Here is a 13,523-nt window from a genome sequence, read left to right as displayed (position 1 = left end):
CCCCAGGCCTCTCCCCGGGGCGGAGCGGGGCGCAGGGGCCGGAGCGACCTTGTGCTTGGGGTGCTGCCCCCCGGTCGTGTTCCTCCCCGGCTCCCGGCGATGCTGCAGCGCCCGCAGGTCAGCGAACTTGGTGCGGGCTCCTCCGAGGAGCGAACTTGTTCTGCCTCGGCCTGAGATCGGTAATTTCACTCCGTCTTTAACCTGTCCGTCCCCTCCAGCTCAGATGGAAACCGCCATAGGCCGGAGGCTGCCCTTTACTGAGCTCCCTGGTGACTTTGGGGTTGTTCTCTTCCCTGCCTCCATAAGGAGAGGGGTGTCAGCCGCACAGGAAGGGTTCTGGTTCGGGTTCGTGTGGGCCCCGTGGTGTGACCCGGCTCCTCCTCGCCCACCTCTCTGATGTGCACTGAAGGGAGGGAGAGGCATCCCTCAAGTTGGTGCACAGGACTTGCCTGTTCACAGAGGATCCTACGAGAAATGGCTGATACGGCTTTGCCTTGGAAGCATTTCCAGCGTGGGTAGGCTCGCGGAATACGATACGCACCTTCTCCTTGGGATAGAATATTAGTCTCATCGTGACAGCTGGAGGTCACTGTTTTTTCCTTATTAGAAATGTGAAAGTTAAGTAAAGCTTAGAGGCTTTTTTTGTTCTGTGCAAACAGATGTGTTCACTTACCAAGACAAATCTCTTCGCTGTTGTTCTCGGAAACAGTAGGTACAGATAATCAGGTCTCTTCACTAATCGCCTTTCCTGTCAGTGCTGCCGCTGGTGTTGACGCTGACTAACGTCTTCGCAAATGTCTTTTGCAAAGGGATCTGGCTTCGTGTCCCATCGCCTTGAGCCCGTGGGGGTAGGTGACAGAATGTGCCGAGGGATGCTCCTGCGTTGCTCCTCGGTGAGTCCATACCTGACCGATAAGGGCAGTCCCGGTTTCCTTAGAGAGCTGTGTGAAGCTGTCGTTTCGCCAGGGCCTGCTGACACATGGGACAGCCAGCAGACACTGCCTGCTGTAGGGCATAGCTCCGCGGTGCTGCAGAAATTAGGGAGGCAGGCTCTGCCCCATAGGATTTCTGTTGCTAAAGGCAAACAGGTAGTGGAGGCCTCGTGAAACGACTGGTGTAACTGGAGTGCGGAATCAGAAACTCACACGTAAACATCTTCATTTTTGTGTAGTTGTTTCCAAATTGCTTTTTTTCCCCTTGCCCTCTGCCAGATCCCAGGTATTCATATTGTAAAGTGTCTCTTACCGCTGACCTGGCTCCTCATGCTTGTGTTGCTCCAAACCCCCCTGCAGGCTGTGAAACTGAAGATGCAGAGTTGGTATTTCGCCGAGGAGGAGACGAGAGGGTGGGAGAGACTCTCTAGTGTTGAGTGTATCCTTTTTTTTTCCCCATACATTGAAGCTCATTGTACGTATGAATGTACAGTTAATGAACGTGCCATGTGCCAATGGAGAAAGGCTTGTAGTGAATTGATAACCATGAGGGCTGGCACTGAATGCAGGATCCAGTAAGTGGAGGGAGCCTGTAGAAATTCAGAACAAGCTTCTTTAATCTTTTAAATTGCTGGATTATGAGGCAGTGGAGGAGAACTGAGGATTTTAAAACTTGATAATTTGGGGGGGGAGGGGGGAGAGGGATAACCAGGCGGTTTCTGTACAGCTAAATGTGATGCACCTTCCAAGCATGGCATGGCCGTGTTAGCCCTGCACCTGGAAGTGTTACTGGTGTGTCGACCTGGGGGTAGGAGCAGCGCTGTTGAGGTGTGGGCACTGTTGATGTGTAAAATACTTGTAGGATTCCCTGAGGGTGTGTATTTCCAGAAAAAAAAGGGTGAGAGTTAATGGGGATAATGTGATGACAACAGCAAATGATAACTGAATTTGAAACCTCAGTTGTCTCTCAGCCCGTGCTGCCCTGCAGACGGGGCTGGGCTGTGCACCCCCAGCAGCCCCCTTCCCTGCTAAGTCACAGCTGTGCCCCTTCACTGCACTGTTGCAGGGGTGTACGGTTTGTTCTCTACAGCTAACTTTCTAGCCCTTGTGCTTTGTTCAGGCATTAGATAATCTGATAAAAAATAGCTTGCGGTGACGCCTTTGGATGATGTGGCAGTCTGGTCTGCTAGACTGAGGAAGTGCCGGTCGATGAGGAATAAGGCTAAAACTCCAGAAAAAGGATCTTGGCTTCCCCTGGCCCCTTTCCGTGGGGAGCAGGGGCTGGGGCAGCTGGGCAGGGTGACCAGGGCAGACCCCTGGTTTCGGTTCCTCCTCGGCAGGCCGGGTGACCAGGCTCTGCTCGTTGGAGGGGGCAATGGGAGATGTTTGGGGAGAAGGAAGGCTGCAGCATGCCCTGGTGTCGTTATCCTGGGTGGTGCTGTTTCCCAAAAAGGGACACTGGGAGGCTGTTCTTATTTTGGCTTGCCTTTGGGAAAGTTATACAGGGATGTCGTTAGGATTAGGTGGCTTAAGGCCTTTTGGTTATAACCCCTGGGCTGCGAGTTCGGTGGCAGAAGTGAGTTTCATGCTTCGAGCAGAAGCTAGCCTCCGTTCTGGGAAACACCACCAGGCTTTTAAGAGGCCTGTTTACACTGGGTGTTAACCGAGGCGTGCTTGTGACTTGAGGCATTTGAAAATCGATGTGATGGACGTGAGTAACGTAAACCCACCTAGAAAGCGGTGGGTGTGTTCAGTAATGAAGACGTATTCCTATGGATCACGAATCATTTTGTAATGGGAGGAGTCTATGGAAAACGTAACCAGACAAATGGAAAAAAATCTTTCTTCCTTTTCTTTCAGTGAAACTGTAGAAGAGAGAGCTTGCTGGAGATATAATGTGGATGCACTTTGAATCGTGAAGGACCGCAGTGCTTACTTTGTATCTGCGAGGGCTGGGGTGAAATAGGCCTGCAGACACCAGTTGCCACCTTGTGCTTACCTGCAACTTGTAATTAATTTTACAGCTGAGACGGGTGCGCAGATCAAAACTAGAAGATGAGAACATACAGTATCTTTTAATGTCAGCAGTTAGAATTGGTGATGTCAGTGGCTCTCCGTTTCCTCGGTGAGGTACTTGTAGCATGCAGAAGATGTGCTTGCTAAAGATACAGGCAGGTGATAAGACTGGTAAGGGTAGGCTCTTCTCACATTTGGTTTTCCCCTCTTTTGTATTCAGCCGAGTGGAACAGGAGGTGTGCAGTGACAGAAAACCACTAAAGGTGTAAACCAGTTGCAGAGTAAAGTCGGCCTCTCGCACAGCTGCCGCTTGGGTGCCGCTACAGCCGATGGGGAGCACGCGCTCCCTCGGAAGCTGCCCCGTGTCCAGCCCTGTCTGCCTTCAGGTGATGAAAGTCGCCCTGTTTTGTTCCATAACACCTGCTCTGTAGGCAACAGCACCTGTCGGGGGAGTTCGCAAGGTTTTGGTGGTTCTGCGTGAAAAAGTGGTTGGTTGTAGAATTAAAATATATTCCACCTCTAAAACTCAAAAGGTCTCGGGAAAGGTGGTGGGACAGTAGTAGTACAGTATCATCACGTAGCTTGTGTAACAGGAGAAAATAGCCTTCTGTGCAGCCTTTTAAATAAATGCTATCTCAGGATTGTTGGACTCTTACTTGGGCTTTGGCGACTTCTCTCTCATCCCTGAAATTCAGTGGCAGTCGGTAACCCACCTGAGAAGCAGGTGTAGGAACAGCCCCTCAGGCCTGTGGGTTATTAAGGGGCTCCCAGGAGGTACGGCATCTTCCTGCTTGGCTTCGTGTTTCCAAAGGAGCTGTACCAGAAGCAGGTAGCAAGTTTTGTGTCTGTGAGTTTGGATTCTTCGGGACTAATAAGAAAAAAATCAGTATTGAGGTGTTTCCATTCCTTCCGGTTCTGCCTCTTCTCGTGAAATCTCCAAATTTAGTATATGGTAGCACCATAGGATATTTTTTTTCACTGAAGACACTTAACATTCTTCATGTGACAATTAAAAAAATAATGAGATTTTAAAATGCTGAAAAGAACCAGAGTTCTTTCTGTTATGTCTTAATGTCCAGAAAGATGCTAAATGTGATTCTAAGCATTGTGGTAAGGCCTTGTGCTTGAAGTGTGTGACATTTAATGACAGTTGGAACATAAAAACCTACTTCTTCTGCATTAAGACCTCAAACACTGGACTCTAAGGACAGTCCATAGGCACAGGTTTCTGCTAGCCCAAGTGCTTGTTTATGGCCTAGTCAGACCAGTATAATTCCTGGTTTGAGCAGAGGCAAGGGAATTAGATCAGTGTGTTTCCCAGGACTGAGGTGTATTTCCATGTTGTCAGGCCATTGCCCACAGTGAGTCAGCGAAGATCAACCTCCTCCTGAGCGCGGGTTGTGTTTCGGTGGACATAAAACTGGCTTGATTTGGGTTTTTACCTCGGTGACTGGGAGGGTCGTTGCAAACGTGCCCCTCAGGCAGATGCTCCCGCTGGTTTCTGGTCCTTGCTCCAAGCATCCCGCTGCGTGGGCGCTGCTGGGTGCTCGCTGCGTGGCAGGGAGCTGCTCTGGCTGGGAAAAGAAGAGGTGGAGGCACATTTTTCAGGCCTTTACTAAAGTGAAGGTGCAGCTCAGGTTGGCAGAGACCTGGGGAGGTGGCTCCCCGGAGTTGGGCTGTGCTCACAGCTTGGGAGAGGGTTGCTTCCCCGGTGCGAGGCTCAAGCAGGAGCATCAGCATCTCGCGGAGCAGGGAGAAGCCGGGGAGGTTGGCGAGGGTGCCAGCCGAGCGTGTCACCCAAGAGCCACACGGCACGCTGCGCAGGTAGCTGGGGTGGACGCTGTGCGGGGCCATCACCCCCCCTCGGTGCCGCGAACTGGAAGCACCTGCGGGAGAAAACAGTTATTTGCTCATCAGGGAGAGGGCTGATGCGTGTGTGTTGACTTGTCTAATAGCTTATCGTTATTCCTCCTGGTTAATAAGCTGATAGTAAGTTACAGGAGCCTGCAGCAGCATTGGGCAGTGTCAGGATTTCAGATCAGGGTACGTTTAAGGTGAGTCAGTACAAATAATTCTCCTCTCCCTCAGAGTTGGCAGAAACTTTAATTTCCTTCGAAAAGGCCAAAGATATGTGAAGGAGAAAAGTAAGGGGTGTTGCAGTGGGGTGAAGTGTAACCTTTTGATGGGTAGGCTGTTGCCTTCCTGGAGTACTCTCAAATTTAGTAGTGAAACACATTTTTTAGGCTTTTTTTTAACATTTGGCTTGCTAAGGTTATGATTTCATTGTTCTGAAAAAAATAAATCCCGTCACCTTTTGAAAAAATATCAATTATCCTTCTGTCATTAGCCTAAGTATCTGACGTTTTGAAAACTCCCAGAAACCATAGTAACAACAAAACCTGAGATCTGGCTGGGTTATCTTCACTGTGGGATTTCTGTGTGGTTCTACCTTGTGTGCCAGAGGGAGACTGAGAACTGAAATGCTGTGAACGTTCATGGTACGCTGCTGAGTTAAGGTATGTTGCTGGGACAAAGCTTGGAGAGATCCCGATTTAATATAAAGAATACTTCCATGCAGCCTGTGGACTTGGAGCAAGGGGAGGGTAAAAAAAGAAAGAGCCAAACTGCCAAAGCTCAGAAAATTTGGGAGAATTATCAAATATATTTATTGGAAATGTTTTCTTTAAAGTTGACATGGAAATGTTTAAACCCATTGGGTAAGTGAACTTGGATGCTGCTGTGCTGCGTGTGTTTACACGTGATGTGCCACCAGCAGGGGAAGTGGCGGGCGGGGGCGATATCTTGCTCCCAGCCCAGCTTCTGAGAGAATTTTCTTTGGAAAATAAATGTCCCTGGGTCTTATCCCATTCTGTCAGGCAGCTTTCGGTTGTTTTAGCAATCTGGTGAAAAAAAAACCCAGCCAAACTTTCGTTTCAGTAGCTGGGTGCACCGCTGTAAAGACCGTCTCATTTTTTAATGCCACGAATACCAGGACCTTGCTTTAAAAGCTCAAATCCATCAGCGAACCAAGGGAAGAATGCCCCACGGCCGCAGCGCAAGAGGCTTCAGTCAAGCACGGCTTTAATCGCGTGCTCCGGGCTCGGAAGACTCTGAGCAGTGGCCCAGAGGGAATTGCCTGCCAACCCCAGCAGCCCAGGCTTCCTCGTCGCCGCCTTCATCCTGCGGACCCGCCGTAGATGGGAGATGCCAGGCGAGCTCGGTGCAGCGGTGCAGCGTGCAGGGCCATGCGAGGCCTGATGACTCATTCTTCCTGTCACATGAAGCCTTTTTGCTTTGCTAATAAGCACTTAGTTGAATTTTAGATGCCTGGAATCATTAAAAAGCCTGGAAGGCATTTGTGTACCTTGTCCATTAGCAGAAAAATCTGTTTTCTATCACTGTATACCTCCTACAGCCTCCAGCTCAACTTTAAAAACACAGCTACGTTTTTTGTGTCACTGCCTGAATCATGATGGTTTGAAGCTAGCAGTGAGTTCAGCGAGTTGTGGATGCCCCATCCCTGGAAGTGCCCAAGGCCAGGCAAGATGAGGCTTGGAGCAACCTGGTCTAGTGGAAGGTGTCCCTGCCCATGGCAGGGGGTGGGACTGGGGGGGCTTTAAGGTCCCTTCCATCCCAGACCGCTCTGGGATTCTATGATTCAGCTGGCTTCTCCCACATGAGGCAGAGGCAAAAATGCATATTTCTTTTTGCTAATGAAAGAACAACCTTGCAAGAATTGATATTACACTCGACTGACTGTCCTCTTCTGTTTCATCTCTTGCAGTGTTGTCTCACCTAGTGCTTTCCTTTCCCCCTCCTCAGGGATTGTACTTTGGGGTTGTGTGTCTTCTCACCAACATCAGGGTTTTAATTCCTGCCGCCTCCTCACTGGGAGAGCAGGTAATGCAGGGCATGCGGTATCCGGAGCATCCCTGGTGCGTCGGAGCCTCTTCTCCTTCGTTAATAGACTGCATCCTGCTAAGCAGAAGTAAAAAAGGAGAGAAGTATTGAATTGTCATGGGTAGACTGAAGATGAGCATGTCAGAGTTTTCTGAGAGTTCCTAGACTTCAGAGCTGGGCGAGACTAAGTCAACGAGTTTGACTCTGCATCTTACGGGATTGTCCTGTAGGTTGCCCTCTCCTGCTGGGTACAGGCTGCTCCTGAATTTCTGCAGCAGTGCTCTCTTAGTTTATTTTTAAGACTTACTTTAATACACAATTACTTCACAAGGTAGTTTGCGTTTTCTTCTATGACTGAACTCCGTGGGGTTTGTAAAGGAAGGCATTTTTCTTTCCTGGTGAGGGCTCGTGCTGGGTTAGCGGGTTTGGAAAAGCTGAGGACGCATTGCTGTTGTAGGACCTGCTGCAGCTTGCCCTGTTAATTGCTTGCACACCCTGTGGCTAATTAAAGCCGCGGCTACGGAGGCCGGTACCTGCCACCTCCGCCCTGGGTGCCCCATGGCCTCGCTCCTGGGGTGCAGGAAGGGATTGATCTGATGTGGGTTCACAGCTGGCCGGGTCCCAGCGTTTCAGGTGGCTATTGCTGACAGCCCCAGCGTCTGTGCTGGGAGCTGCTCTTGGTGTAATGCGGATTAAATTTTCATAGGGATCCTCCATTTCTCCTTCTTCAAGGAACTGGTTCAGCTTTGTGCCATGGAGGGAGTTCTTACCCAGAAAGCTTGGGGCTTATCAGCTCCCTCCTTTTTTTTTCCCACCTCTGCTATCTGGGACATACTAATGGGGAGAGGATGGAGTCTGCTGTCAGAGCAGCAAGGTGATCCCTGATTAGACATACAAGTGAAATAAAACCATATGCCCACTTTCCCACCCCCCTGCTTGGGAAGGACTGGAATGGCACCATGTCTCCAGAGACAGCCGAAGGTCAGGGGTGGCCTCAGGAGTATTGGCAGGGGTCTGGGGGGGGTAGGTCAGGATGCTAAGGGAGAAGTTGCAGGGTCGCTGCTGTTTTCACCGTGCCTGCAACCGGGGGTGGTGCTTCCGTTAGCCAGGTGGTGCAGTCCCAAGGTGCTTTTTGTTTTTTCAAATGAGTTGGTTTTCTGCATCAAAACTCGGTTTCTTTGACCTGATGAGAAATGGAAAGAAGGGGGGGAAAAAAAAAACCTGGATGGCAGCAGCTTTGTAAAATCCTTTCTGGTGTGTTCTGCTTTGAACGCTCCTGGCCTGGGATTGGCAGCATCTCTGACCCAAGCCTGCGTTCCTACCTGCTTCGTGCGAGCGACGCTGGGTGCTTGATAAGCTGTACGGTTATTTATACGGAGCCCGTGGGAAGCACAGTGCACAAAATAAACTCCTTTGCAGTCATACAGTGTGAAAGGTTGGAGGGAAATGGCAAGATGCATGTATTATATGTGCCGTTATGTAATGTATCCATGAAAAACCCTTCCTTAGGAAAGCCACAGGCAGCGATGGAGACTTGTGTTGGTTATCCCATGGTATTTCTTTGACTAAACCAGATGCACCTGCAGCTCCTGAGCAGTGTGAGCTGGGGAATCTGAGGAAGTGCCAGGGAAACGGAAAGGTACTGAAAAGCTGTATGCTGTGCCTTGGTGTGAGGATACGACTGAAAACCACATTACAACTGAGGTGGCACGTTGCTGGTTCCAAGTGGGACCACTTGGGAGGGAAGCTGGGCAGCTGCTCCAGTGTCCCACGGTGCCTAGAACAGTCTTCTGCCAGAGGAGCCTGTTGTGTGTGATTAAAACTGGAGGGGTCATTGCACAGAGCCAGGGAAACCCCGTTAACCTCTCTTGTGTGTGGTCTGGTCAGCTGCAGAATGAAGAGGAGCCAGGCGAGAGTGCACCGGTGGTGAGTGACGCCCCTCCGCCCTACAGCAGCATTTCTGCGGAGAACACAGGTACGTGGAACTCCAGTAGCTGGGTTTGCTCTCTTAATTGCTCTCCTTCCCGACGATGGCATTGCAGCGTCCGTACCAAGGCTGCAAAGGATCAGAATTGATCCAGACTGCTGTTGCTTGTGGTTTGGAAGATGCATTTTGGCTGCATTCATCCGATGTCATCCCATCAAGCGGTGGTCAAGTTACATTTCACAGTGTTCTCAGTAGATTGAAAAAGGTTAAAAATCAAAGTGCTGTGAGGATTTGTGGTTCCCCTCTCATGATTTGGCATTTGGATGATGCTGTGCCCCTTCCAAAAAGGACTTGGCACTTAAAGGCGGTTAAAGAACTCACTCTTCCTGCAGTTTTCAGTAACTGAGGACTTGGTCATAAGGATTACACTTGACTCACTCAAACCCCTTGGGTTTGAAAATGTGACTGCTCTGTTTATTGAAGCCAGGGGAGACACAGCGTGTGTCACTGTGTTAGGAACAAGTACAACCGTGCATGTCGAGGTAGTGCTCTGCCTATCACCTTGGGTTAGATCCCGTGTTCCACACTTTCTGTTCTGGGATGACAGGGGGCTGGAAGGGTGGGGAGGGCGCAGGAGGAGCAGGCTTCAAATCTGCAAAGTTGGGGTCTTCTGAAGTCATTGGAAACGCTGCTCTTTCCCAACATGGTTTTCTTTGGGAACTGACAAGTTGCCTTCTATACAACTTTTTTTTGCAGCTTATTTTGACTACAAGGATGAGTCAGGATTTCCAAAGCCTCCATCTTACAACGTGGCCACGACGCTGCCTACTTACGATGAGGCAGAGAGAACCAAGGCTGAAGCCACAATTCCCTTGGTTCCCGGAAGGGTGAGTGTGCTCCTTTGCGTCTCGTGTAGAATTTCTGGTTTAACTCCTGCCCGTCCAGTGCCATGGCTTTTTTTTTTTTTTAATGATATTACACATTCCCAAGAGTTCTGTGGCTAATTTTGGTGGGGTGGGTTTTTTTTTCCCAAACTTTCCTCTGGGCAGCTATGATGGCATCTGAGTAATGCCCCAGCCTGTGCTGTCCGGATTAGTTTGGCAAGCTGACAGAGGAAGAGTACTGTATCCCTGTGCACTGCCTCTGGTTTTTGTTCTTCTTTGGGGTTTTTTTGGAAAGGATTTAGGATTAATTGTTCAGGCAGCTAGCATGTCTACCCTTGATGCTCCTGCCGTTCACTTAGTTGACTTTTCCAGAGGTCAGTGTAGCTGATAGAAGGCTGAGAAAACCACTCTGTAAGAATAATTACTTTTTCATGGTTTATTTCTTTTTGGTTTTTGAAGCGTTGTCTCTTGTTCAGCCTCTCCCTCCACCCCTGCCAGCATTCGTTGTCCGCTGCTCCTTCACAGAAGCCAAATTTCTTGTTGAGATGTTAAGTTTAATTTTTTGATGAGTAGGGGAATTCTTTACAGTGAGAACAAGAACATGCTGGAACTTGACTATCTTAAACAAAAATACTGCCAGTGAGTTAGTATTTCATGCCCTGCATTATCTCAGGATGAGAATCAGGACGTTTTTCCATCTTGGATTTGTAGCCTTTTGAGATTTAGGATTCCCATGCCCATGGGGGCTGTCCTTAAATGTGAACAAAGCTTTTGGTATCCCTCCATTCTGCGCTGCTTTCTGAGGGCTGTACAGTTTGCCGGCCCTTTCCTGGGGAGCCACACACGAGGTTGGGACTGCTGTGTGGACTGGACTGACCTAAATCCACCCACCTCTTGTCTCCCTTTGGTTGCAGGATGATGACTTTGTGACACGGGATGACTTTGACGACACCGACCAGCTGAGGATAGGAAATGACGGCATTTTCATGCTGACTTTCTTCAGTAAGTACATGCTGAAACTTTTTTTTCAGGCAGAGACCCAAAATGTCTGGAGTTATTTGCACACCTGCATTTATGTAGCACGAGGAAGAACCTGCGTGCAAGGGTTTTATGGGTTTTTTTTCCCCTTGGACTATAAAGAGGGCTTGACCTGCTGCTTTTCTCCTGTTCTCCCAGTGGCATTCCTCTTCAACTGGATTGGATTTTTCCTGTCTTTCTGTCTGACTACTTCAGCCGCAGGACGTTACGGGGCCATTTCTGGCTTTGGTCTGTCTCTCATTAAGTGGATCCTTATTGTCAGGGTAAGTTGCATAGTGCAAAAACGCGTGTGTAGACACTGGTACTCTCCTTCCCTATCTCATTTTTATCTTACTTAGACTGAAGTTTGTTATGAATTTAGATTTTCATAACAAAACAGATTTGGAGAAGCTTACTCCCTGAGAACAGAGCCTTTTCAGCCCTGTGTCCTGTTTATATGCTGGAATTGTTATTGTAATGAAGAAGAAGGAAGATTGCACACCTAAGTGTGGTGCACCTCGACAGGGCCACTGTGCTGGATCAAAATGTGTTTGAGCAAAACCCGTGAACGTGTCGTGGCACAACACTTTGTGCAGATACAGCAGCCCTGCCGTCAGCACAGGCTTGTTTCTCTCCAGCACGGTGCTCCTCTGCAAAAGTGCTCCTCTAAAACGTGGGATAGCCGGTGAGGAGAGGGAAATAGGGCCTGAAAAAGTGGGAGGTTTGCTTTTGGCCGGGTGCGGGAGAGGCAGCCACTGCCTGGTCGCAGGGATGGGAGAAGCTCGCTGGTGCCCTCTGGCGCAACACGCCCGCGACACAGGCATGGAAATAAAAAAGTATATAGATGTGCTGATGCTGGAAGGAAGCCATAAAATATTTTCTTGGAGGTATTGGGAGAAAATATTTCTACCAGAAAAGCTGTATTTGGAGCCTGTGCGAAGATGGAGCCTGTGAAAACGGCACGCAGGCGCCCCAGGCTGAATGGTTGAACTTCCAGCAGCAAAGCCCCTTCGGTGTGCATGCGTAGAAGTAGAGAGCGTTAGTGCCTGTCACTTCACACCTCATCCTTTGGGGCTGGGAATTACGGTTTGCAAATCCAGCATCTGTTAACTTTTTCTGTAGAAAGTTGAGCTTTTTGGGGTCACACTGTAACAGGGGTGTTAGAAACGGCTGGATTAGGAGGTAGGACAGAAGCAGGTGACTTTATCTGTGGATTTAATTTAAACTTTGATAACAAACTGACCTTTTGTTACATTTTTAAACTTGAATAGAATGAAAACAAAAGAATTAAGTGTGTTTCCCGCTGGCAGGGTGAACTTCAGTGCTCTGATAGCGTTGGTGCCTTTAATTCCACAAGCAGTAATTTTCCCAATAGGAAATCCAGTCAGGGTTCCACAGAGCTGGGATTTCTTTTTCAGCTGTGCTTTTGTTTGCTCTGCTGCCCAGCCTCTCAGTGCAGCGAACATGATGCTCTGCTGCAGACCCACTTCTCGCGTTCAGAAACTGCAAATGGGGTGTGTAAGCACCAAAGGCGTCGGGGAAGATAGGAGTCTTTGCTCGATAGTGTCTTTCTGCTCTGCTGCTTGCCGGAGTTCATGGCTGGGTATTGAGTCTGTCCCATCCCCCTTGGTTAGAGTTGGTCTGAGGGGCATGGAAAACCCTGAACTGAGAGTTCCTGGGGGTGGCATGTTCCCCGTGGCCTGTGCTGCTGGTGAAATGCAGGATGCTGTAATCTCTGCGTGCGGCGGGCTTGATCCGGTTACTGCTGAAACGGGTGAGAATACATCTGGGTTCAGAAACTTCCATGTGCTCTAACTTGTATTTGTTTTTAAATCTTTTCTCTAGTTCTCGACCTATTTTCCTGGTTACTTTGATGGCCAGTATTGGCTTTGGTGGGTCTTCCTTGTCCTAGGTGAGTGTTCCCGCTGGGGGGGAAAAGGGGGTGCGTGCTTAAAAACTCTGTAAAATGCAGTTCGGGCTTTTGTGATTCACTGGCTGTCAAAACATGCCCTTCTGGGTGTAAAACTGAAACGTAACCCTCAGTGCACTCCTCCTCTTACTGAATGCCTTCTGGGTTTTAAAGGTACACTAAAAGCGTCCTTTTGGTTTCATTTCTTGGGGGCAGTATCACTTAGGTCCCTCCTTGCTAGTATGGGTGAGTTGAGCTGCTCCCTCCCTCATTCAGGAAGCCACACCTCTGCTAACTGGATAAATGTCTTCCTTCCCTCTAGGGTTTCTGCTGTTTCTCAGAGGATTTATTAATTATGCAAAGGTTAGGAAGATGCCAGATACTTTTTCCACTCTCCCCAGAACCAGAGTTCTCTTTATTTACTAAAGGTAAGCGTTCTGCTTTCCTGAGTTTGTTCTGGCTTGGTTTTAACTCTATTTAGTGCCTCTTGTAGGCTGGACTTGTCGTTGCGGGAACATTTTTAGTGTACAAGGCAGCAGAAAACAGTTGGTATCTCGTACACAGCTCCCATTTCTAGAGTCCACACTGACTTGGTGGGGAGCAGAGGAATACTCAACATTTATCCCTGAGTTTTTGCCTTGAGGAATTGTGTATTCCTTAGATTACATACCTGGAATCGTAAGGACAAAATCGTTGCCCCGTGGTGCTGGACTGTATTTGGCAGGTGTGTCTTTCGGAATCGATGCCTGAAGCACGTGGTGTGTCCTCAACATGAGTAAAGGTCAGGAAATGTTTCCAGAAGCTTGTGCCAGTGGCTCTGGCTCATGTCCCAGAACGAACAATTGGTCTGAATTTTGCGTGTGGGTTGAACTTTCTGCCACGTTCCTGCAGAAATCCAACTCGCTCGTGCGCACCTTTGCTCATTGAAATCCCCTTGC

General features: G+C 49.0%; 1 protein-coding gene across 1 annotated transcript in view; it reads left to right on the top strand.

Moving 5' to 3' along the window:
* Positions 1-8,735: 8,735 nt before the first annotated feature.
* Positions 8,736-13,523, top strand: part of NDFIP1 (Nedd4 family interacting protein 1) — a gene marked incomplete at its 5' end in the record, with an annotated part of 6,926 nt that continues 2,138 nt past the window's right edge. The window contains 5 exons of the mRNA XM_010146870.1: positions 8,736-8,823; positions 9,532-9,662; positions 10,574-10,661; positions 10,836-10,960; positions 12,522-12,588. Of these exons, the coding sequence (XP_010145172.1) occupies positions 8,736-8,823; positions 9,532-9,662; positions 10,574-10,661; positions 10,836-10,960; positions 12,522-12,588 (499 nt within the window). The remainder of the gene's footprint in view (positions 8,824-9,531; positions 9,663-10,573; positions 10,662-10,835; positions 10,961-12,521; positions 12,589-13,523) is intronic.

The sequence above is a fragment of the Eurypyga helias genome, unplaced genomic scaffold (genome assembly GCF_000690775.1).
Source record: "Eurypyga helias isolate BGI_N326 unplaced genomic scaffold, ASM69077v1 scaffold29782, whole genome shotgun sequence".
NCBI classification, from domain to species: Eukaryota; Metazoa; Chordata; class Aves; order Eurypygiformes; family Eurypygidae; genus Eurypyga; species Eurypyga helias.
Note: the sequence above shows the minus strand (reverse complement) of the source record. Positions and strands in the feature narration are given on the sequence as shown.